Source organism: Cryptotermes secundus, unplaced genomic scaffold, assembly GCF_002891405.2.
Source record: "Cryptotermes secundus unplaced genomic scaffold, Csec_1.0 scaffold66, whole genome shotgun sequence".
Classification (NCBI taxonomy): domain Eukaryota; kingdom Metazoa; phylum Arthropoda; class Insecta; order Blattodea; family Kalotermitidae; genus Cryptotermes; species Cryptotermes secundus.
This window is the reverse complement of record NW_019731262.1, coordinates 3396833-3419243: the sequence shown is the minus strand read 5'-3', so window position 1 is coordinate 3419243 and position 22411 is coordinate 3396833. Positions and strand designations below refer to the sequence as shown.

The 22411-nt window shown below is 40.5% G+C and overlaps 1 protein-coding gene across 1 annotated transcript in view; it reads right to left on the bottom strand.

Moving 5' to 3' along the window:
• The window catches only part of LOC111866698, a 366904-nt gene that overhangs the window by 324496 nt on the left and 19997 nt on the right, over positions 1–22411 (bottom strand). The window contains exon 5 of the mRNA XM_023855884.2: positions 17280–17346. Coding sequence (XP_023711652.1) covers positions 17280–17346 — 67 coding nt within the window. The remainder of the gene's footprint in view (positions 1–17279; positions 17347–22411) is intronic.

Genomic DNA, 22411 nt, shown 5'->3' with positions numbered 1-22411 from the left:
CCCTAAGACGTCAACAAATAGCCAAGGACATCCCCTTTTCATGCACCCTACATGCAGAAGAACACAATAGATTTGCTACGGATTATAAAAAGAAGGAAGAAACGGATTTCCAAGAACCCAAACAGAGAAGCAGCTGAGGATGATTGAACTTGTTTCAACCGTTACAATCAGCTGGACTACGAATTGGAGGGAACGCTGTTTCTGAAGAAAAATAGTGACTGAATTGCAAAAGCAGCATAGCAGCTAGGTTAGATAAACGAACTGACATCACAGACGGCGCACACTCAAAGCGCGTAACACGGAAAGTGATTGGTAGTCTAAAATTAGACTGCCAAATTTGTCTATGCGCCATCTGCCACTACTGCCCCAACTACAAAGGTTTGTTAGAATACACATGGATTCAAATGGATAGACGGATAGCTCAGTCGGTACAGCGACAGGCTGGAAGTCCCGGGTTCGATTCCCCACATGACATCATATTTCTTTTCTCCCAAGTGCCCACACCGACTCAGGGTCCCACAGCTTCCTATCACAATGAGTATGGGGGCGATATCCCCAGGGCTAAAGAGGCCGGGACATGAAGCTGACCACTCACATCAAACTACTGCCGAGATCAAGAATACGTGGATCTATACATCCATTCCCCCATACGTCTTCCTGGAGTAATAATTAATGGAGCATAGGGACAACTTTACAGATGGACAAACATGGTAGATCTTAAGTGCTACCTGGGCTTAATTAAGCATCGCACAATGAGGACTTAGGGGGAATGGGAGGCCGCGCCATAGCTGAAGCGGTTAGTCGCTGGCTTTCCACCGCGGCGGCCCGGGTTCGATCAAGTAGGGTTTGTGGTGGACAAAGTGGCGCTGGGGCAGGTTTTCTCCGAGTACTTCGGTTTTCCCTGCCAATCTTCATCCCACCAATTGCTACACAATCACCCTCACCTATCATCTGGGGCTGGTACAATAGGCCAGAAGTGGCCTCAGTACAAGGGCCTTAGTCCCACCCACTAGCAATAAAAAAATAATACGAGTAGGGGGAATGGAAAATGGAAAAGAGTGGTCTGCTTCACGCCCCGGCCGCTATACTCCTGAGGAAAGAGTCCACGGTACCCACGGGACAGGAGGTTGAGTAAGCGCTACATTCGGTCTGACCGCTGTGGAAGAAAAACATCACGTGACCCTGTCAGAGAATCGAAGCCCGATTCCTCTGTCTTGCATCCCGTAGTCTAGTTACTACACCGACTGAAATATTCTCCTACACATATGGCCCCTGTACTAATATTTTCAGTTTCCCGTCGATTTCAACGGGTCGTTCTTTAGTAAAACAGACTTAGGGATTACGAGTGTGCGCTTTTACCACACCTGATAACTTCTGAATCAACTAACGCACTTTTATGGAACTTGGTAAGAAATTCATGACACTGACGGCAGTGCTACATCTGTGCCTAATACTGTCCCCAATGTCTAATGTGCGGCGTACTTTTAAGTTGCCTGCAAAGAACAAAAGGGGGAAAAAAAAAGAAGTTCCTCTTTGAGTCAGAATTCAAAGTGGCGTTGCTAACGTTACAGCAGAAAGCAAAACAAAAGATGTGCTTCACACCACGGAAGTATTATCTCTTCCCCTCAACAGGAGCAATTTCTTCTTTACATCATCTCCACATAAGAAAGTCAACTGAAAAAGAACCCCTCTAGACACAAGGGATAACAAGTTAACTTTCCAGAACAAGACTGAACCAAGTCTCTAGTGTCTGCAAATAAAGTGGGTTAACTAATTTCGTGGAATCGTATAACTTGTTCTGTAATTAGCACACAGATATTCCAAGTAAAAAATCCGTTATCCGGTTAGCTCTTTACGGATATTTACATTGAAATCTTCACTGGGTACCTCTTTCTTGTTAAGTTCTTAGTTTCCTAGCAGCTACGGCCCAAAACATTTATCTCCAACAGCCCTAACGGGAAACTATCTTAGTATCCGATGTCAAATGTAAAGCTGTCCCTGTGCTTAACTAATTAAGCACTACGCCATGAAGGCGTATGGGGAGTGAATGCATAGATTCACGTTTTCTCAACCTCGACACTAGTTGGCGAATGGTCAGCTTCACGCCCCGACAGTTTTACCATCGGGGAATGAGCCCCCGGTACCCATTGCATAGGAGGCTGGGTTGGTCCCTGAGTCGGTCTAAACAACGTGGAGAAAATTCTTGACCCTACCGGGACTCCACCTTCGGCCCCTCGGTCGTCCACCCCGTAGCCAGTCGCTACACCGCCTGCGCTATTCCGGCTTCTAGTCTTCGATGTTCTGCCTTAATGTTTGTAACGGCTGCTGTATCGTCTGTCAAATACTGTAACCTGTCACTATTAAACTGCAGGAAACTGTGTCCATTCTACAGACTTGTCTCTACTTGCAAAAGAGTGATGTGTCAGGCAAACAGATATAATGTGTAAATGACATTCCAATTCTGCCCTTCAGAAGGCGCCAGACTTCATTCTGTTTTTAGACATAAGTCTGAGATATGGTCTTGAGTTTGTGGGAAAGTTACTGGAACTTTTGACAAGCTAAAAAAGTAAAGTAAAGCTATCCTTGTACCAGGCCATGAAGGCCCATAGGGTTGTGAGACGCTGAGGGTCCCACATTATCTAGACAATCGGCTCAAAGATGGCGGTAAGGCTGTTAGCCTTACGCGACGACCGCGCTTTACTCCCCAGGAAAATTATTTAATTAATTCCTGGTACTCATTTCTGTTAGAGGCTCAGTCGACCCCAGGGGCATAGTGCGACTGGAAGGATTAGGTTAACTGAAAAAATCCAATGACCTCATCGGGACTTGAACCCGCGACCTTCCGGCTTGTAGCACAGACCCTTTATTTCAAAATTCTTCCTCATTCCATTATCACAAACCTCAAGTGCGTGGGGATAGTTTAACTTTAACCTTCATATAAAATGCAGGTGTTGTCTCTGTGCTTAACCCCTTAAAGCCACGTGGTTCTCTATGTTCCACCCGCATAAACATACTAAAACTCTGCATTCTGCCCACACAGTGTATCTGTGTTCGGTATGGTTCTCACAATAAACAGCGATTATTTCCCTAAACAGCATTAACCGGTTAGGCTTAGTAGCGGAGACGTAATGTGTTTCCTGTGAGGTACGAACTGAATTTATATAACTGCATTCTGGCCACACAGTGTATTTATGTGTTCCGTATGGTTCTCACAGTAAACAGCATTAACTGTTTCTCTCAGTTATGGAGACTTCATATTTTTTCTATGAGGCACGAACTAAATGTATATAATATATATATATTAATTAGAAGAAATGTGCCATTCTGAGGGCTCCCAGAGCCGTCAGACAGTAAAATAAGGTAATGAGTCCCGTGGGCCTCGGAATCAAGAATAAATGTGTGGCGAGGACCGCAGCAATTTGGCAGTCAGTCAGTCAGTCTTTGATGGGTTAATTCGACACCACGCCGCGAAGACTTAACGAAGGAATGGAGGTAGAGTCACACGCTCACGCCCCGGCAGCTTTATCCCCGGGAAAAGAGCCCATGGTCCATTGAATAAGAGGCTGGGGATATCCAAAAGAGGGTACAGATACGATTTCGAAAAGAAAAATCTTCACAGCTGCCGGAAATCGAACACAGATCATCCAGCACATAGCCCAGTAGTTGTACTGAATGCACCATCCCAGTATCAGTGTCGCCAATATGGGGACATTTAAGTCCCCAAAATTCAATTTCATCGAAACCAATTTCCTAATTTCGATGGCCAAACGTGGGGGCGGACAGCACAACGTACCCTACATGTTGCATCCACTTAGTACAAAAATGCACAACATATTAATCTGAAATCTTCCCTCGATTTACTTGTTAGGTGTCTTAGAACACACCTACCCTACTGAAGTCTGAGTACACGGAGATAAGAACAGTTTACTTATGCTACTGATGCTCTTACTTTGGTTCAGGTCTCAGCCGGGGTGCAGTGAAGCAGTTCTTCATGCAAAGAACCTACAATGAGTGTCCCCGTCACCTCCATCAAGAGACCAACCATAGCAACCGCCAAAAAATCTCCCATCCTTAAGAAAACACAACAATAAAATCCGGCCAAGGGGAAAGTAAGGGTGATGCAATAACGTCTAAAAGCAACCGAAATGCCTTCACATTACCAGCTGTGACTCCACATTTGAGCCTACTAGAAGTGGAGCATAAATATGCGGACTTGCAACGTAAGGAGGGGAATAATATTGAAAACCAGTGAAAGAACTACCATCAGCTGTTCGGTGCGCGTAACGATACCGGATCTCTGTCGGCAGGATGGGGAATGACGTAAGCACCATCGACAATCCCGTCTATTGTTACAGTCGCACGCACGTCTTGCACTTACCGCGAGATCTGACAAGATGGATCACCTTTCGTCGCCAGAACACAGAACAAAAAAACATACTATAGAGACAGACTGAGGTCGTCCAGGTCATGCACCTTGTAGTCTTGCAGGCGGATGCTAATGTTTCGAAGGAACATGCTGCGTCCATCTTCAGGGTCCAAGTATGCTTCCTAACAGTAAAGTCAGGTCAAATAAATTGCTGCTGGCCTTCGCCAGCAGCCAATCTTGGTTACGGGTCCCGTCGGTTCTTTACATGACTCTTACGTGTTTTGACACTGGGCCTCCTATTCGACGAGAGGAGCGGTCACTGACCCTGCAACAGCAGAAACCATGGTAGCTCGTGTGGAGGCGGGTCCGAATACCTCCACCGTAGCCCTACGAGTTGTAGGAGGTGACGAAAAGGGAACCCAGTGCCTGGGGGTATAACTAGGCCACTCTGTTCCTGAAGGATATAAACACGGCTACCTGGTCCTCCAGGTTGGGGGAGCCTCGAATCTGAGACACTAGAATTTGGCCATGAGTCCGGTGGGACTCGGACCCGAGAATGACGGCGCTGGCGAGGGCCAGCAGCAATTGTAAACGAGACCCATCCTCTCTTCAGAGAGGATGTTACGTAAGGACTATGAGCGCAAGGGTTCAGTTGAAAAAATCTTGGTCGTGAGTCTCAAGGGGCTTGACGCCAAGACGAACGGATTGGCGGTAAACCGCCAGTTGTAACTCTCTCAGAAACCATGGTGATCATTATTAACGGTAGCAACCACATCAACCAACACTAACCATAGTATTTTTTTTATTGCTAGTGGGACCACTTCTGGCCTATTGTACCAGTCCCAGATGATAGGTGAGGGTGATTGTGGAGCAATTGGTGGAATGAAGACTGGCTGGGGAAACCGAAGTACTCGGAGAAAATCTGACCCAGTGCCACTTTGTCCACCACAAATCCCACTTGACCAGACCCCGGGATCGAACCCGAGCCGCCGCGATGGGAAGCCAGCGACTAACCGCTTGAGATATGGCGCGGCCTTTTAACCATAGTAACCAAAGTAACGAATTTTCGAGCTTCACAAAATGTGCGAGCATGCAACATGGCCCATCTGCCTTTAACTAATTAAGCAATATACCATGACGGGGTATGGTTGGGGGTGGATGTATCGATACATATTCTCTTGACCTATACACTAGTTGGAGATCAGTGGTCAGCTTCACTCACCGGCCGCTTTACCCCAGGGAAAGAGCCCCCAGTACCCATTGGATAGGAGGTTGGGTGGGCCCCACAGCTAGTCTGGATGACATGGAGAAGATAAAATTCTCCACCCTACTGGGACTCGAACTCCGACCCCTCGGTCGTCCAGCCTGTAGTCAATCGCTATACCGGCTCCCTACCACAACGCGAATTTCTGTCGCGTCGTGTCATTAATAACGCAATTCCATGGTATATCGGTCGGTGGAAATTAGATTGTACCTGACTTTCTGAACTAGAGCATATTTACTCGCGTGACTTCCCTGCCTGAGGCCATGTCGGAATAGATCCATTCCGGGCTACAAGCACAAAACAATTCCGAACGGTTGCCCTAAATTGTAAACTGGTGTCTGCGTGTCTGGCCAGGGCAGAGGAGTCTACAGTAGCTTTCAATCTAATCAAACCTCACATTAACGTAGGCTGTAATACTGTCCACACGGTAGAAATAAAGAACTATAATTTCATATTTTCAACATGAAAAGGAAAAACTAAATGCGGTTAGGGCTCTCTCTGGGGAACTTCCACCAGACATGTGCAGCTACTGTGAAACAGCATGACAGAACCGAGAAGGCTGATCTTGAGGTAACGCTCTAAATTTGTATTCGGCAGATGGTAGATTCGAATCCCGGCCCTGTACCCAGCTATCCTGAGGATTTTCGTGGTTTTTTCAGTCTCTTCAGGCCAATGCCGGAATTGTACAGCAATTCGCCCACGATCGCTTTCTTCCAGATCATTCCAAATTCATATATGAGCCTATCATCCGACGCTATATAATCTTGATACTTACAGCGTTCTTGAATAACAACCATAAGAAAGTACTTTTGGTAATAAAGAAACAAAACGGCGATGACAGAAACCAAAATACGTTCCTCCTCCATGAATAAAGAGTTACAAGAAAAGTATTCGTATTTAATTGGTAAGAAAAAGTTCAATATACTCGTACAATAATGTTTACAGAAGCATGCATAAAGCAAATAAAGTTATCCCTGTAAGAGGCTGTGGAGGCCCATAGGGCTGAGACGTCGAGGTTCCCACATTTTCTAGACAATCGGCTCACAGATGGCGGTGAGGTTGTCAGCCTTAAGCGCCGGCCGTCCTTTACCGCCCAGGAAGATTCCTGGTACTCATTTCTGTTAGAGGCTGAGTCAATCCCAAGGCTATATAGTTCGGCTGGAAGGATTAGGTAAATAGAAAAAAAAAACACGTCATCCGGACTCAAACCCGCGACCTTCCGGCTTGTAGCATACTGCTTCAACCAACAACGCTATCGCGTACCCCCATACAAACATGCATAAGGCAGTAAATTATTTCGGAAAACGAGCGACATATTTTTAAATCATGGAGCTCATAAATGTAACTTGTGCCTGTCCTTAATTAAACACAATGCCATGAAGACAGATGTCTGAATGGATGTACAGGTTCACGTAATCTTAGCCTTGGTAGTAGATTGTGAGTTGTCAGCTTCAAACTCCGGCCTCATTTCCCCCTGAGAAATAAATCCCAGTACGCATTGACTAGGAAGGTGGGGGCGGGCAGAGTAGGTCTAGACACCGTGGATATGGGGAGGAATCCCTTATCACTGCCACGAATATAACTATGATTCTTCGGTCATCAAGCTCGTAACCGTTTGAAAAAAAATGATTACGACTAATGATCTCTGGAGTGAATTATTAATCAGTATTGGTCTCCATCGAAGATCACAGTGGCCGCGAAGTCTAAGGCATGAACCGTCTTCGCCAGCTCGAAAACTGGGGTCGTGGGTTCGAATCCCACTCAAAGCATGGATGTCTGTGTCTGCGCTTATTCTGTCTTTGTGTAGGTAGCGGCCTTGCGACGGGCTGATCCCCCGTCTAAGGAGTCCTACCGACTGTCCTGAAAAAGCGGTCAAGGTTCACAAGGGCTGTAAAGCTCCAACACAGTTTGAACGGCTCTGCCATGCAAAGCAACGTCACCATCTTGACATTAGGCAATCAGAGTGGATGAATGAAGTATTTTTCAGTACGACATGCAAGAATAAGACGACAGGGCAGCTGATGTATGAATTGAAATGGGGAGCAAAGAGGGTTCAGAAGAATGACAGTTATTGAATAAAGGAAATCTAGTTGGGGATCTGAGCGCGCGCTCATATTTTTTTTAAGACCGCTTCTTTCTTCTCCCTCTCTCTTTATAAACTTCCTCCTCTTTCTTATGTGGAACAGTCTTCATGCTTTTCCATGGGAGCTTCGTAGTAAACGCAGCGTAAATCGAGGAGGATAGCGCGGAGTGGACAGTAACCATTCAGAACAGAAAAACCCCTCTTTTCTAACAAGAAGTTCTGGGAAGAACTAATAGATTGAAGAAAGCAGTCTTCTGGGATTTGGCACCGTGTATATGTGGTGTTAACCGACGTTTCGGAGGAACGTATCGCCTCCATCTTCAGGGTAGAAGAAAAAATATAAGAAATCTGCAAAAGTTAATAGGGTGGGATTCACAGACACACAGACAGCCAGACTCTTTAGAGTAAAATATATATCTATAATTTAAAGGACGTATATAAGGAAATGGCACACGGTAGCATAGTTGCTTGAGGGACTATGCTACAAGCCGGAAGGTCGCGGGTTCGATTCCCGATGAGGTTATTGGATTTTTCAATTGACCTAAACCTTCTAGCCGCATTATGGCCCTGGGGTCGACTCGGCCTCTAACAGAAATGAGTACCAGAAATCTTCCTGGGAGTAAAGGGCGGCCGGTGCGTGACAACATCACGGCCATCTGTGAGCCGATTGTCTAGAAAATGTGGCAGCCTCGACGTCTCACAACCATATAGGCTTCCACGGCCTGTTACATGGATAGCTTTATATAGGGAAGCCGATTATTTCCTATTTTATTAAATATGAACAAAAAGAAAATAAAAGAATGACCCACACATCAAATGCGAGCAAGAAGGAATTTAAGATGATTAACACATAATTTATAATTTTACTTAATTAGATAGTGGGAAAATACAATATGATATGAAGCCTTTTTGTTAATCAAATGTAAATTAACAGCTCTCCTTATAGAAGAAGAATGTGCCAACGCACTAAATTTTTCCACATAATAAACGAATAGAACTAGTAGATGAAATTTTGAATAGGAGGTATGGTGGACCCTAGAACAGGGCAAAAATCGAATCCCGGTGGTTCATATCCCAGACATAGTACTTAGTGAGGTAGCTGATATTTCTGCGGCTGCTTTATGAGCACATGCACTACATTCATAATGTCGCTTTACATCTAGACATTACAATGCACTCCTGGCTGCGCCCTACATGAAGATGTAGGGCTGTGTGGGCCCGGAGTTGTTAGTAACACCTGCCGCAGTGCGTATGCATGGCCGATCTAGATACCTGACTCAAGATAAACGCAAAGAATATATTATAATCAATGAGGTGCCGCTCCATCTTTGCAGGTCAGAGAAAAGTAAAGCTCTGTATCAGACTGTACGAGACAACAGGAACCTATGAACAGCTTTGCAGTCTCTATACCTACAGTTGTAATGTATTCCTGTACAGTCACGAAACAATCTGTGAGATAGATTCTGAAGGGTTCTGACGATGGTGTATAACACATAGAACTGCTGGGTTTTTGGACTTTTTCCATCGTCCGGTATTCTAGAAACTAGAAAATATGACGTTTCGGAAAAGACTGTGATGAGGTTAGATCTTTCTAAGGGACCCAACTGAGTAGGCGTCTTCCCCCCCCCCTTCACATGAGGACGGAAACAGATCCAGTTTCTGAAACGTCGTGTTTTCTACTTCCTAGAATACCGGACGATGAAAGAAGTAAAAAAACCCAGTAATTCTGAATTTGTGAAATGTTTGGCAAGGCTGCAGCTAAAGTTTCCTAAAGCACTTATATTAAAGTGTTACTGACTTGCCGGGTTCTCAAAACTGCGCGTGGATAATGTACTTTATACAGTTCTCGATAACTTAGCAACCCTTCTTAGACCCACAGTTTGTTAAATAATGCCCTATACCAGTGTTCCGCAACCGGTGTGCCGTCACAAGGTGAAAGGTGTGACGCGAACTTTTACCTATTGTAAGAAATTAATTGTCGAATTTTATTCGTTTTATTTTATCCCAGTTACCGTGTTTCATATGCTTGTATTTTATTCTCAGCCACTGCACTGATTAAATAAGGTGATGCTTGTTTATTCTTTATTACATGCTGTGATTTTTTATGTACAGTAATGTTGTATTCTAAGAAATTAAACGAAAATTATTTACTCACAGTTGTTGTTATATCATAGTTTTCATTATTGATTTATTTTTATTTTTCTCGCATCTACGCAGCTTCTTTGATATGCTTGCCGCATGTTCTGTGTACGTGTTTATCCCACAACTGCAGGGATTAGCTTGGGGTTTCCTGTCTTTTATAACGCTGTTTCAGTATTTGCCCCTGCTTGCTAGAAGTTAGAGCTTCTTCAACTTCATGACTTTCTTCCTGTAACGATGCACCCACCGATTGTTGGACTTCATTTAAAATTATAAATATTTCAAAAATAAGTCGGTATAGTGTCACTTCTTCCGTCTGAAGGGTTGAGATCCCGCGTTTTACAACTGTTTCAGTTCTATCACAGCTGTGCTCTGAAGTATTTCGCAAATTCTGGTTGCTAGTTAGAGAATTACAGATGGATCGTTTGAGATGTCCCCGACGTTATGGCCACTTGCTGACGGCAATAAAGTGGTGATGGACACAATTAAAGAACATTTAGAAATGCTGCAGCAGAAATTCAATAAGTATTTTGGAGAGAGTGTACAAGATTTCGACTGGGTTCGTGATCCATTTGTTGTGAATTCAGAACATCTTCCGATTAATATACAAGAGGAACTCGCAGATTTAAAAGCAGACAGAACATTGAAACTAAAACTTCTCGAAGTGCCTTTGGATACGTTTTGGTTGGCAATAAGGAGTGAATACCCGGCTATCTCCGAGATGGCAGTTAATGTGTTATTGCCATTTTCGACTACATATTTGTGTGAACTGGGCTTCTCGACGTTAACTGAAGTTAAGACATCAAAGAGGGAGCGGCTCAAATCCATCGATGAAGAAATGAGACTTGCGTTGTCAACGATTCCACCACGGATCAGTCGCCTGTGTGCAGCTACGCAGGCGCAAGTATCACATTGAAGGTATGAGTATAACTACTGTATTTACTTTAATAGTAATAGCAGTGTATTTTCTACACTCTACAGTGAATTGAAGTTCATTAATTGTTAATAAACGCACGAGCCGATTTCTGTTTAATGATAATAAAATAACAATATAATAATATTATAGTAATAAGTTGATCACGTTACGTATTTATATTAATTGTCTGATATCATGCGATTTTGAGGGGAATAACATTTTGGTGTGCCATGTTGAGTCATGGATACTTCATGGTGTGTCGCGAGTAGAAAAATGTTGCGGAACACTGGCGTATATGATATATACGATATGGGTTACAACGCGAACTGGGCCTTACAAATATGGAAGTTACATATTCCCGTAAGCAAATACGTACTGCTACACCATGATACGCATTGATATGTCATTAATGAACATACCAAATGCCGTTCCAAGCGGGTTAAGAGTTGGTTATGTGAAAAAGAAAGATACAATCACACACCTGATAAAAAAGAACAAATAACCTCCCTGCTAGATACCACTTTAGTTCTAGTCCGTACTAAACCTGTAAGTGTGGAGAGAGATAACAATAAGTTCTGTGAAGAACTAATCAGAGTTACTTTACGATTGGCGGTTCACAGCCAATCAGTTCGTCTTAGCGCCAAGCCCCTTGAGACCCACGACCAGCATTTTTTTTTCAACTGAACACTCGCGGTTGTAGTCCTTACATAACATCCTCCCTAACGAGTGGATGGGTCTGCGTTTTACAATTCCTGCTGGCTCTCGCCAGCGGAGTCATTCTCGGGTCCGAGCCTCGCGGGACTCATGACCACATTTTACTGTCTCAAATTTGCGACTCCCACCAACCTGTAGGGCCAGGTCCCCGTATTTATATCCCCCAGGAACAGGGTGACCCAGTTATACGTCCAGGCACTGGGTTCCGTTTTCGTCACCTCCTACGACTGGCAGCGCAACTACTTTTCTTTAGCTATACACTATTTGATACGACGCGGACCGCATAGAGAACACCGCGTCCAACAGTTCTATTGTGTGTGTATCCGTTGTCGCGGTTAAGTATCTGGAACATGTCTGAACGGTGCGACAACTTCCGAAGTAATCTCAGCAGATTTGGATCGTGACGGTCCAGATCTGTCGGGAGACTCTGAATATGGCTGCCTAACGCCCGCCGATCCCTGTAATGGTTTTTGTGGGAAGTAGCATACACACTCACAAACTATGTCCACATTTCAACACGTGGAGCGTAAATTGGTGCACGTGAGAGTAATGTCTAGCCCTGTTAATATTTACGGGCCCAGCATCCATAAAGTTTCTTTAGTTTTAAAGTATCATTTCATTTTCTTGCGTTATACTCCATCTCTCCATGCGCCGGGGTAGCACAGTAGGTATAGCGACTGGCTACGGGCTGGACTACACAAAGGTCGGAGTTCGAGAATTTCTCTTCTCCACGTCGTCCAGACCGGCTCTGGGGCCCGCCCAACCTCCTTTCCAATGGGTACAGGGGGCTTTTTCCCCGGGGCAAATCGGCAGGGGCGTGAAGCTGACAAGTCACCTCCAACTAGTGCCGAGGTACGTAATCCTCCGTCCAAGGAGTCCTACAGACTGTGTACAGATTAAGAACATTAAAAAAAAGTGGTCAAGGCCCAACAAAAGGCTGTAGAGAATAGAGTATCAAAGCTAATGTGGAAATGGGGGGTTGAAGCCATCAACATCGAACCAGAGCGCTCTATTTTAAGGAAGCTATTTGCATTGCTTTAAGGCGATTTAACTGTCGTTCCCAATAATAAATATTCTAAAGAACTCCAAAACCTGAATCATAACAATTTCCTTTGTATCATGTATCGGTAATTCCACGGGGTCTTTTACTGATTTGCGCAGCTACTTCCCTCCCTGGTCGAAGACCACTCCATTTATACCCCAAGCCGAGAAACAAGTCATGGATCCAGCCAGGAAGGACAACGAACAAGAAATTCACGAGATTATATTCTTATCAGCAGCAATGCAAGCTAGCAGCTGTTGACAAGTCTTTCTGGCAGCAAATGTACTGAATACAATCGAAGTAAGGAGGTGAGGGCGGCCGAGGTAAAAGACGGTATAGAGAATGACGCGTAAGATCACCACCTGGCATCCTCACAAGACCGAACAGGCGACACCCCTATCCAAGACATCCCGTCCCCCTTCTACCTAACGGATGTGTAAGAAAGCGGGAGGAAACAAACTACGCAGTATTCCAAGCTGATTGCCGGCAGGGAGAGAAAACGCTGCATGAAATCGTCTGTTGAGAACATTATCATTCCTGTTTCCACTGGCGGAACGGATGATATTCCTGTAACGATGTTCTAGAACATACAGTGGCAAAATATGGACTTCAGGAACATCTTTTCAAGGAAACCTCAAGACCTGTCAAAATCTATTCAGCTGTTTTCTGCGAATTATGATGTCATTAAACATGGGAATCAACGTCGGGATGGGATACTTGGGAATTATTTGATGCAACTGACGTTTTTAAACTATAACTGCGACTTAAAACCCGCTGGCTTCCAACTTCACTAGCTCTCTACTCTTAATTCAACTTATGCCAGACCAGTATACATTGTCTGCTAAAACTCTGTAAAATACAGGATACGTACAAGTATTGCATGGTTAAGCCACAGACATGCTACACTAATACAAGATTCTATACAAGTATGCCTCAGTGATGCAGTGTTCAAGTAATTTCCACCATACACTGCATAATATGATTTAAACCCAGTATATGTGAACACAATCCGTAAATATAACCTGAACTTTTCACTTAGCCTAAGGAAAATTGTGCAGGTAAAGGTCATTTCATCATTTCTTGCAATGAGTATACAATGACTTATATCTGTTTTCCTAAAAAAAAATGGCCACTGAATAAGTTGCTATCCTGCATCCGGTGCAAAGCTGTACAAAGATGTTACTGATAGCCAGAAGTAGACAGACCAAATTTATACTTCATTTTCACTTACCAAACTACACCTTTACTGCAACAAATAACTTACAATTGCGAGTTAAGTCACTTCACATATAAAGTAATGGAAATTTAATTTCTGATTTATAAATATTTCACCTTACAAAACGTTTTCATGGAATAAATTACCATTGTGAATCAATGGATACTTGTACACTATCTACAACATTAACATGGCTGAAAACAAATCTGTGGGATGCAAGTACAAATTCTTACTCTAAAACATTCAAATGCTAATTTGTGAAAACACATTTATGTTCACTGTGATAGACTGCAAGTCATTTAAGAAGTACAGATGAGAGTTTATTGATCATTATACTTTCTGGTAATGAATCTATCTCTGAAGTAAATAATTCCCAAGCAGCATATTAAAATTTCTGATTATTTTGCTTGAAAACAAAATTTCATATTAAACAAAAAGATAAACAAATGAATTCTCTTAAACTGAATAGTTTATGACATAATACAGCCTTCACTGCATACCTAAATATTATTAGAACCCTCATTCTAATAATTAAACAACAATGTTCGTACTATGTTTAGCCTATTGGATAAATGACATGACCCTTATGGGCTCCCATGTTAATTATCCTGGTTTCAGTTAATAACATCCATTTATATATATTTATATATGTTTCCTGGTCTTCACGGTGGTGTTATGATTATTAGTCTTCTGGATTATGATACCATGTAGTATTGTAGATGGGCACTAATGCTTCAGAGAAACCAGCTGCCTCCATTTTCAGAGTCAAAGGAAATGCTGTGATAGATTATATGTGCAGGTTGCAAGAAACTTGAACAGTCAGACTCATGGTAGGGGGGGGAGAAGATGGAGGCCAGAGGGCTCCTATTATGAGCCTGAAGATGGGGCAGCACCTTCCTTCAAAGTGTTGGTACCCATGTACAATACAACTCAGTGTCCCAACCCAGAAGACCATGGCCAAACTTCTAATTTTCTAAGCAATTTTGGTAGTCATTTTCATACACCTATGTCACTATATACTTACAAATGTAAGACTTTCATAGAAGAACAGTGCATCACTGACTGTTCAAACAGAGTTTTGTTTATCTTAAATTCTTACCTAGAACAGCTGGCTTCCTCTTCAAGCATGAACACTATCTTCTTTCACTGGAGTTACAGTCAATTCCGTTGTAATCGATGTAGCATAACACAAAAAAAATCCTTGAAGACTGTAATCTTGATATACTTATATTCACGGAAGTTTCGAAATACTTTAGAATGTTCACAATGAAAAATGTGACACATGTCATTATAAAATGATGAGATTTTTAAGTGCTGGATTAAATCGATGAGAAAATCAGGTAATAAACCAGAGAACAAGCAGAAACTCTTCTGAGATACGAAAACTAAAAACAGCGCCATTTACAAAGTACTTTTAACTTATTAATGCTTTAATCAATGTAAATATAATTTATCAACTTCGTCTGCAATTTATTCACCTACGCAAGGTTTGTAAAGTCTTAAACTGACTGCTTAAAACACACAACATATATTTTTTTATAAGTTAAAGGGATCCATTAAACCACAGAAGTCATTTAATATTTTGGAATCCAACTGTTCTAAAGACCAAAGAGAAACAAAGAACATAGAACACACATACTAAAACAAATACTTTGCAAAACAGTTAAATAGCTACACATGCAAGGTCGTAACAAGACTGACATCTTTAAGAGCATATTTGAGTAGCCAGTTATATAAAAGATTAAATGTTGATTTGACTGGTTTTAAATTTTAAATGATTAGTAAAATTCTTAAGTAAAAAGGCTCTTGTATTCTTTCACTTAAATTAGTGCAAAAAGATTAAATCATAAAAACAGGGGCAGATGTCTTTCCTACTTCTATTGATAAAGTGACAAGGAAATTTTAAAGTATAACTAGAGTACTTATAAATTCAGTGATTCAACCACTGTATATATGTCCAGTCACATCTGTCCAATACAAGACAACCGTTTCTACATTTTTAGTTGTAAAGACAACTCTTAAAAATTCTGCACCTCAAATACCAAAGACTTCTGATAGATTAATAATTAGTCTTCAGATAGAAGGAAAAGAAATTAATCGCAAAATTCAGAGAGTGGAGATAAACTAACTAACTACATGCTGTAAGACATTCAGGCTAACAAATGTATTTGTTACTGGGTTCAGCCATGAACGATTTCATGCTTGGTTCTATTTATCTCAAGTTGTTACATCATATAACAGCTATTAATACATTTATTAATTTAAATAACTTTTCTAATAAACAAATTTATTGAAGGTTGAATTATAAATGGATGTTTAAAACGAAAGTTACGTGATGCACTGATTGTAATAGTGAATGTTTAAATTACCAACTAAGATGGCTCTTAATTTTTGTGTGAAGCCAGCATCGGTACTTTTGATGTGAAAAGTAATATGATTCAACATTTTTGTGATTAAATTTGCCATGGGAATATTACCTTTAGACACTGTCCATTGTCTCTATTAAAAATATATGAATAATGTTATAAGCTGGATCTGTTTTCGTCTTCAGGGAACAGAAAAGAATACCTGTCTGATTTGTTTTTGCTATGAGTACTTTTAAACTTCCTCCAGTATCAGACCTGTACACCACATGGAATATCAGAGTCTTGAACAGTACAAACATCTGGAACGTTACACCTTGAAGTGTAGAAGTTCACTCATGTTTCAGAGGCAATGTACATCCTCCATCTTCAGTGTTGAAGAGTAGCAAAACCTAAAGTCAGCAATTGAAATAAGATAACAAATGGTTGCTCGTAATATCTTAATGTGTTCAGTGATTGACATGGTCATATGTAAGGCTGCTGATTTACTGTTAATACTCTTAAAATTCTCTTGATAAACTCATAAGGTTAACTTGCATTTTGATTTATGTATTATATATAATTTGATTATTTATCTGGTTTTGATAGTGTGTGTTATATTTTAATTCTAGGTTAACCATGTCAAGAGTGACTATTACTGTTGACAAATTCTAATCCGATAGGCATTCAAGCAAAAGGATTTCAATAATGATGTATTTAATGATGTGACTTGTTCAAGTGTTACTGTTGTAGCAATTATGAATGCCAAATAAAAATTAATGAATGAATTAAATTTAACATATTTAACCTTCTGCTATTTCCTTCTGATGCTTTCATGCCAGAGATTACTTTACATAGCTCTGGCACTTAGTGATGTGACTTGCCTTTCCCACTAAGTCCCATAGGGTAGGTACCTTGACTTTTCCTGAAGACAGACATTAAGCTAGCCTCTGAAACTTCATACATCTTCTGAACCAAGCAATATACTCTTATTGTGTCAAATTAAAACACTCCCATAAAAACATTATCAGTATTCAGAAGTGGTGTGAAAATTTAATACATGCTAATAATATCTGCAAAAACTGTAAGCATGTAGAGATAACAATAAATTATATACATGTCAGGGCTGATGCTGAGCCTAGTTACGACCACCACAAACCATGGAAGAGATTTAAAAATGAAATTCTTTCATCTTACTGTTGCTGGGGTGGTGAAATTTCCATTGTTGAGTCAGGATCTTCTGTGACTGATGGAAATTGATGATCTAAAAAAACAGTAATAAGAATATAACAGTAAGAATTCATATTAATCTGTGTAATTACATATCAGTCAAATGTCCATTAAATAAGCGTGAAATTAATTCCAAAGTAAAAAACCTACTTTATAGGGCTGATTCCTTCTTCAGGAGCTAAGAACTTTCCCACCATTTATGCAACCTTAACACTCATTTCCCTATGAAATAGGGAGTATGACAACTAAAAAATTTGCTTCAGTTGTATAATTTGGCCAACATAATTACATCCCCAACCAGGGTCACAAAGAATTCCTTAACACAGATAGATGTTATAGTAACAAACAAGCAAGTTTTGGAATGCACATCATCAGTATTGGACTTGGGTTATTCGGACCACTTGGCACAAACACTAAAGATTAATGTAAATAGATGAGAGAGGGGTCCTAAAATAAGCAGAAAAAGACAGTTTACTAAAGAGGGTATCCAGGAGTTTAATTATTTATTGCAGAAGGAGTTATGGCAGGAGAGTTTTTCAATCTCAGATGCAAGTGCTAGTCTTATGATTTTATGGACATTATACTTTATTATTATAATATAGCATTTCCATAAAAGACTGTTTATATGAAAATGACAAGGAAAACCAATGGATTACCCAAGGCATAAAAATTCTGGTAAAAGGATGAGACTGTTAAATGGTTTTAAAAAACAGCATAATCTGTCAAGGGACATGCTGGAATATATCACCAGATATAAAAAAAATTATAAGATTGTTATAAAAGAAGCAAACAAAATAGCAAATGATAAGTATGTTACAAGGTATCAAAATAAAATGAAAGCTATGTGGCATTTAATAAAAAATGAAGTTGGTAAGTCATGTAAAGGTGATAAGAAAATCCAACTGTTTAGCAGTTCAAAAATAATATCAGATCCGCAAAGTGTGGCAGATATGTTAAATAATTTCTTTGTTGAAATAGTTGATGACCTTTTAAGTCAAAACAACAAAAATAACAAAAACACACAGTGGCAGAAACAAAGACTAAAATGCTGCCCTAATACCATATTTTTCCATCCAGTCGCTGGACATGAAATAGTGTGTTAACAAATAGTCTAGAAGGTAAATTATCTGCAGGATATGACGAGATACCAGAATATCTTGTTAAAAATGTATAAATTATGTAAAAAGACCACTGCCTCATATTTTCAATGTCTCATTGAGCTCAGCCATCTTCCCAGAAAGATTAAAATTAGCTAAAGTGATACCTCTGCATAAAAAAGGGGAATATCATGATATTAAAAACTATAGACCGATATCCATTTTATCGGTCTTTTCCAAAATATTAGAAAAATTAATGTATAATAAGCTAATGCCTTTTTTCATTCAAAATCATATATTAACAGAGGCCCAAAATGGCTTCAGAAAGAATAAATCAACTGACACAGCAAGTCAGTCTTTTATTGAAAGTATACAGGAGGCCTCAGATAACGGCCGATATGCCATAGGATTATTTTTTGATTTATCAAAGGCATATGATGTAATAGACCATGATATACTTTTAGAGAAACTAGACTCATATGGCATAAGAGGGGTGCCAAACATGTGGTTCAGGTCTTACCTGTCAAACAGACTCCAATATGTAGAAATAAAAGACAGTGACGGCAGTGTCAAAACCAGTTATAATTCACCATGTAGGAAAGTAAAGTATGGTATACCACAGGGTTCAGTGTTGGGGCCACTTTTATTTTTGCTATACATTAATAATCTTACAGAAAATGTTCAAGGAGCAAAGCTGGTTTTATATGCAGACGATACCAATTTGTTAATTACTGGAAAAGATGAACTTGACCTTCAATATAAAATAATGAACGTTATGAAAGAATTAGAAAAATGTTTTCAAAAAAATAACCTTATAATAAATACTAAAAAGACATCTGCCATGTCATTTCATTCAAAACAGTGAAGAGATCCGTTAAGACCACAACTAGTTTTTTAATAATACAGAAATAGTATATCAGTCAGAACTGAGATTTCTTGGAATTCACATGACAGAAACCTTAAAATGGTGTGCTCATGCGCAATTTCCAAAAGCAAAGCTNCTATGCAAAGTAATTTATATGGTGAAAATATTAAAAGAAATAATGAGTTCATATATGATAAAAATGATTTATTTTTCGAATTTTGAGTCATGTATGAGAAATAGTATCTTATTGTGGGGTGGGGATAGGGAAAGCAAAAGCATTTTTAAATTGCAAAAGCGGGTTCTTCAAGTGAATAGTGGTACTAGTAGTCGCACGTCATGTAGACAAATTTTTAAAGATTAAAATGTTTTAACATTGCCTTCTCTGTATATATTGGAGGTGACATGCTTTATCACAAAATACAAGGCTTCTATGGCAATAAATTCGGACATTCATAATTATAACATATGGAAAAAAATAAATAAATTTTCATGTACAGCACTGTCTACTCCCCCAATCAGATTTCCGGGGGGGGGGAGGGTATCTAGAGGAAATGTCATGCAGGCGTTACAACAGTTCGAAGATCAGAAGGAACATCATGGCTACAAGATTGGAACATGGAATGTAAGGACCTTGAATCAAGCAGGCAAATTGGAGAATTTGAAAATGGAAATGCAGAAGAATGAGGTGTCTGTTCTAGGTGTCAGCGAAGTGCGGTGGAAAGGACAAGGTGAAATAAGAAGTGGTGATTACACAGTGTATTATTCCGGAGGTGAACGGGCTGAAAGAGGTGTGGCAATAGTGGTGCATAAAAGTGTAGTGAGGAGTGTTGTTAAGATTGTTTGTAATGACAGAATTATTGCTCTGAAGTTAAAGGCGGAACTGGTAGATATACTGATTATACAAGTGTACATGCCAACATCAGGGTATGAAGATGATGAAGTGGAAAAAGTGTATGACACAATTGAAGAAATTCTTCAGGAAGATGGAAGAGGTGACACAAACAGAATCATATTGGGAGACTGGAATAGCATTGTTGGAGATGAACCATATCAGAATATTGTTGGATCACATGGACTAGGAAGACGGAATCACAGAGGTCAAATGCTTATTGACTTTTGTGAACGAAATGGACTGATTGTCACCAACACTTGGTTCAAGAAGCCAAAGAGAAGAATTTACACATGGAAGGCACCTGGGGATTGGAAGAGGCATCAGCTGGACTACATCCTTGTGAAACATCGATTCAGAAACAGTGTGAAGGATGTGAAGACGCTTCCTGGGGCAGACATTGACTCTGACCACAACTTGCTGGTTGCCAAGTTCCGAACCAGGTTGAAGAAAATTATAGGATTTCGAAAGCGCAGACCCAGATGGGATTTGGAGAAGTTATATGCTCAAAGACAAAGCGTGCAAGAGACCCTAGAAGAGAAACTTGGTGCAATTGAAGGCGAAAGTGGAAATGCTGAAGCGCTGTGGAACGATATAAAAGAATGCATGTTAGATACTATCAGTGATTTGGTAGGTAAAGTTGAGAAGATAGCAAGAAAACCATGGGTTACACAGGAGATGATGAGTAAAATGGAGGAGCGAAGGAAATGGAAGAATGTCAACAATGAAGAAGGCAGGAGGAAATACAGGAGACTGAGGAATGAATTGAAAAGAGCCACGGACAGGGCCAAAAAGGAATATCTTGAGAAGATATGTAATGAGATTATGGAATTTCAAAGAACAGGCCGTTATGATTTGATGTACATGAAGACAAAAGAACTAGGATGGAAAGAGAATCATGGGATTCAAAATGTTGGCATCGAAGACTCCCAGGGGAATAGAATAGTAGATCAGAGGCAAGTGCTGAAAATTTGGGAAAATTATATTTCAGAACTATATGATCGACCTAATCGGCCAGAAACCTTAGAAGTTGAACCGGAAGAAGAAGTAGATACAGACGAGAAAGGACCATATATTTTACAAAGTGAGGTGGAAAAAGCTATCAAGGAAATGAGGAAGGGAAAGGCTACAGGAGATGATGATGTACCTGGAGATGTGCTCAAGTTACTGGGAGAAGGTGGTTTGAAAACACTGACAAAACTAATGAACACCATATATGAAAGTGGAGAGTGGCCCAAGGACTTTACAGAAGTTACAATGATTGCCTTAAAGAAAAAGACAAAAGCTACAAAATGCAGCGACCATCGCACAATAAGTCTTATTGCACATACAGCAAAGATAATAGCAAAGATACTTAAAAGAAGAATTGAAAGGAAAATAGAGGATGTACTTGGAGAAGATCAGTTTGGATTTAGAAGAGGAAAAGGAACCAGGGATGCAATTGGGATGATGAGAATTATAGCGGAACGAACTTTGGAGATAGATGAAGAACTGTGTGTTTGCTTCATAGACTGGCAGAAGGCATTTGACCGGGTAAACTGGACCAAATTAATGCAGATCCTGAAAGAAACAGGTATCGATTGGCATGAAAGAAGATTGATTAGCAAATTGTACATGGATCAGAAAGTTAGAGTACGACTGGACAGGGGGGAGACAGGAAGTGTGCAGATTGGAAGAGGAGTTCGACAAGGATGCTGTTTATCACCAATTCTGTTCAACTTGTACAGCGAATGCCTTACCAAGGAAGCTCTGGATGGGCTCGGTGACTTCAAAGTAGGAGGGCAAATTATTCAAACTGTGAAATATGCAGATGACCTTGTGTTAATGGCTAAGGAAGAAACTGTGCTACAGGGCATGATTGATAGACTAATTGAAATTGGAAGGTGCTATGGCATGGAAATGAATGTGGAGAAAACAAAAGTAATGAAAATTTCGAGACAACCAACCCCAGTCACAATAAAGATAGACCAAAAACAAGTGGAGAATGTGAAATGTTTTAAATATTTGGGTAGCTTGTTAACAGATGATGGAAGGTGTACTTGTGAAATTAAATCCAGGATTGCCATGGCAAAAGCTGCATTTAGCAAGAAGAAGAATCTTTTTACCAGCAAATTGGACTTAAATTTGAGGAAGAAACTAGTGAAATGCTACATTTGGAGCATAGCTCTGTATGGGGCTGAAACATGGACACTTAGGGCAGTAGATCAGAAACATCTGGAAAGTTTCGAAATGTGGTGTTGGAGAAGGA